Source organism: Trypanosoma theileri (assembly GCF_002087225.1).
Source record: "Trypanosoma theileri isolate Edinburgh chromosome Unknown TM35_Tth_46_V1, whole genome shotgun sequence".
Lineage (NCBI taxonomy): Eukaryota > Euglenozoa > Kinetoplastea > Trypanosomatida > Trypanosomatidae > Trypanosoma > Trypanosoma theileri.
The window spans coordinates 33,090-37,011 of NW_021639888.1; the positions used below are offsets into that span (position 1 = coordinate 33,090).

The 3,922-nt window shown below is 37.9% G+C and overlaps 2 protein-coding genes across 2 annotated transcripts; both read right to left on the bottom strand.

Annotated features, from left to right (window-relative positions):
* Positions 1-2: 2 nt before the first annotated feature.
* On the bottom strand, positions 3-1,241 carry TM35_000461120 (surface protease GP63; the record flags this gene model as incomplete). The annotated part of the gene is made up of 1 exon (XM_029030291.1): positions 3-1,241. A coding segment is annotated over one exon (1,239 nt), but the record flags the coding sequence as incomplete, so codon positions are not given.
* A 655-nt stretch (positions 1,242-1,896) lies between these two features.
* Positions 1,897-3,336, bottom strand: TM35_000461130 (uncharacterized protein; the record flags this gene model as incomplete). Its single annotated transcript, XM_029030292.1, has 1 exon — positions 1,897-3,336. The coding sequence occupies one exon, from the start codon at positions 3,334-3,336 to the stop codon at positions 1,897-1,899; it is 1,440 nt and encodes a 479-aa protein (XP_028878360.1).
* Between the last annotated feature and the right edge of the window lie 586 nt (positions 3,337-3,922).

The following is a 3,922-nucleotide window of genomic DNA, read 5'->3' on the forward strand; positions in this document are numbered from 1 at the left end:
GGTTTGATAATGGGACACACATCATCCAGCTCTGCCATTTCGTTCTCAGCGTAGCGGGACATACATTTCTGCCAACTGAGAGCATCCGATTTCCACGTTTGACTGCATTTTCCAAGAGCAAAGCGATCCGATGTGCACTGCAGCGGTCCCGCCGAGTCAATATCGCAGAACATATCGCCGTAGTTAGACAGACTGTCGTCTCGGCACTTCTTCTTGAGGAAAACACAGCCGGCATTCCGTCCCCAACTCATATTTTCAGCCTTGGCGAAATTTGCCTTGTAGTGCCCTGTAGACTCAAATACAGCAAGTGTCAGTGCGGTGTAGAACATTCCATTGCTGCTGCCGCTGTATGGACTCATCAGCTCATCCTTCGCAATACGCCGATCAAAGTGCCTGATTACCTGGTTTCCTTTATCTTTTTCCAGCCTCATGCCAGTAGCAGCAGGGCAACCATAGTGCTCAGAAACCTTCTCCTTTATTAAAGCGTGCCTGAGCTCATAATGAACGTCGTTTCGAACGACTGATACCAGAGCAGACACTTTGTTTAACGCCATGTTGTCAAATCCAAGCCCATGTCCAAGTTCGTGTGCAACAATGCGAGTGAAATGTCTCGTATCAGCGATGTCTTTCGGTCTGATATTCATACTGGCAGCAATCGGGCGTTTCTGGAGATTGTAAGAGCAAACCACTGTATCGGGTTTATAGATCGAAACACCCGCGTACAGCACAAAATCAGCATTGGCAACACCTTCTTTTTCGTGTTCTGAGGGGATTTTAACTTCTGGGCACAGTTTGCCAAAAAAAAGAACAGTGTCTCCTGTAATTATTAATTTACCACTCTCACGCTTGACCTTGAGACGTTCAGCATGTAGCCTGATAGCAGCACGGAGAATCTTATTGACGAAGAGATTAGCCCTCTCTAGAGTCATTCCCTCGGTTGGATGACACAGAGCCTGGTCGAAATTTGTCTTTCGCGGGTAGCCCCAACGTGCACCAAGCTTTCTGCTGCGACAGTAGTGAACTGCATCAGAGACACCCTTTGGGGAAACAGCAATGCGAATGGGTTGCCAATTCTCTTTAACCTTCTCAGTGGGATCATCATCATCATCAGTATCGGCAACAGAGACGGTGTACGTATCCCAGGGACCCTGTCCTCTCTTTGGTAGCGGCTGCACAACAGCTGCAATGCACCCGTAGGCACAACACAGCAAGAGCAGCGCAGTGCACAACAGACGACGCATGTGGATATTTTTTTGAAAGCGTTCTTGCAAAGAGTGTAGGTTTGTGTATAGCTGTGTCAAAAATAGAAAACAGAAATGAGAGAAAAAAAGAAGAGAAGAGTAGATAATAGATTGAAAAAAAGTGAGAGGAAACAGATGTGTTGGGTAGAATAGAGAATATCTGTTTGCTGTTAGTGAAAGTAAAACAGTCAATATTAGTAACTAGAAATGATTTCATCCATATGCTACATGACTATGTATTCGTAAATCTTCCTTTTCTTTTTTCCTTCTTTTCCTTCTTATCTTTTTTCCCCCACTTTTTTTTTTTTTTTGCTTCTCTCTGTCTCTTGCTTTCTAGTTATATCATTTTTCACCAAGTAGTTGAACGGAGATGACTATTGGGATAGTAGAACTGTAAATAGTTTCATTTAGCTTTTTCTCGTTTATTATTATTATTATTATTATTATTTTCGTTTTTTTTTTTTTTTCTTGCACTCGTTGGGGAGAATGGTGAAACACACGGTGTACTATAGTGGGAATAGTGAAGAAGAGGAGGAGGAAAAAAAAAGGAAATCAAACAAATCAAAAATATAAAAAAAAAAAAAAAAGAAAAGGAATCAACGAATTATATAGTCAAAGTGAACGAAAAATAAAACTATAACAAAGGTTGTAGCTTCTACCCCACCATTTCTTCTTCTGATTCATTTAATGGAATATCATAACGTTTCGTCCTTTGCTCATAATATATTCTCATTTCCATACTATTAGGATCAAATATATACCATCGTGCTTTGGGTTCCGGTAGCGTTTTATTCTGCCGCCACCTGAAGAGAAACTCAATACTGAAAGTAACAGCAAGAATGAATGAAATGGCCCCAACCACGAGAAAAGCAATTCCTAAACCATGTCCATCTTTCTTTATCCATGCAGAAGTGGAAAGGACAAATCCTTTTGAACCTCGCAGTGTTGTCACATCAAAAAATTCATCAATATCCATTATATATTTTCCCTTTTTTAGATCTACGTCAATAATGCGAAGTAACTTTCGAAATTTTGGAAGAAATGCTCCACGAATCCAAACCTGCAGGTCATAATCCAGTGGATCTGTTAAACTATGCCCAGGTTCATTTGCATACCATCCATTGGTGAGATACACATTATCATTTTGGTAAGGATAGTGAAGAGTCCAAAGTTTAAAACCTGTTCTTAATTTTTTATATCTAATCTTTTCATCTGCTTTCCATGAAATACCCTTCTTATGGCATTTATTCGGTGTGGTACTGTAGCCCAGTGGGTCACCATTCGCACTAAAGTCACTTGAATTACATATCATAGTGATATTCTCTACTGTTGGGGAAATGCCACTATTACTATTACTATTGGTGATATTATCACCACTACTTTCGTTGTTTGTTTGTTCTTCGACATGATAAAGAATAAAGGTATCGTTAAACATAGACCATGGTGCTACTCCACAAGGATTATAAACAAAATCATGGTACCGCAATTTTTGTGTTATTCCTCCTGCCTCTATTTGGACTATATTATCACCAGTATTATCAAGATAACCAGGTTTCTCAAATGGCATACACTCCGGATACTTTCCGCTTAATCGCTCTCTCCCAAGCATTAAATGTTTAGATCTCCCATTATGGAAATCTCTAAAATTCTGAAAGAAGTTATCCAATGTGTAGTATAAATATACAGGCGCTTTGAGGGTTTCTTGAACTTCAAACATAACACGTGTACGTGTACCTTGTGCGTGTGTGGTATTTCCTACTAAAAATTTACGAATACCTTGATTTATATTTACCATTGGATCTGTAGGAATATATTGATATCGATGGATATCACTATATTCCAACTCCACCTCATAATAGTGATCCGCAGCTACAATTAACACAATACCCAACGCAATAAAGATAGCGGATACAAGAAAGAAGATGGGTAAGAGAATATATGGGGAACTATATAAGAAAAACGAGGGAAGTGTCTGTTGGGAGACGGGGTTTCCACCGTAACTGGTACGACCGTATGAGGACCAGAAATCTTTACATGTATTCCATCGCCGCTGCAATAGCGATGATCTTGATGGATCCCCACGTCTGGAGCCCATCCACTTTCTTTTCTTTTCTTTTTTCTCTTCTTTCTCTTTTCTTTTCTTTTTTCTCTTTTCTCTTTTCTTCTGCCCTTCACTTGATATTGGATTCAGAGGTTTCAATGTACTTTTCTATCTTTTCTTATATATATATATATATGAATATAAATATAAATTAATAAAAGAGGAAAAGAACAGAAAGAAGAGGGTATAGACAATAAGTAGTAAAACAATAATAAAGAAAGAAAGAAATACATCAAAAAGTGGAAACAAGAAGAATATAAAGATAAATAAATGGATAAGAAGAAATGAGTAGAAAATCATCGCTACTTCCAATTATCACTGCAGACAGAAAGAGGAAAACATAAAAATAATAATAAAAAAAATCTCAGATAAATCAAAACAAAGAAAGTAAAAAAAAAAAAGAACAATAGTAATTACCCACACATTAACGCCACAACGACTGCAATCAGCAAATCAAAGAGAGAAGCAAAAATAAAAGAAGAAAAAAAAATGAATATTAACTTGCATGTATGACCCCATATACATACATACATATACTCCCCTTCTACTATTATATATATATATATATATATATATATAT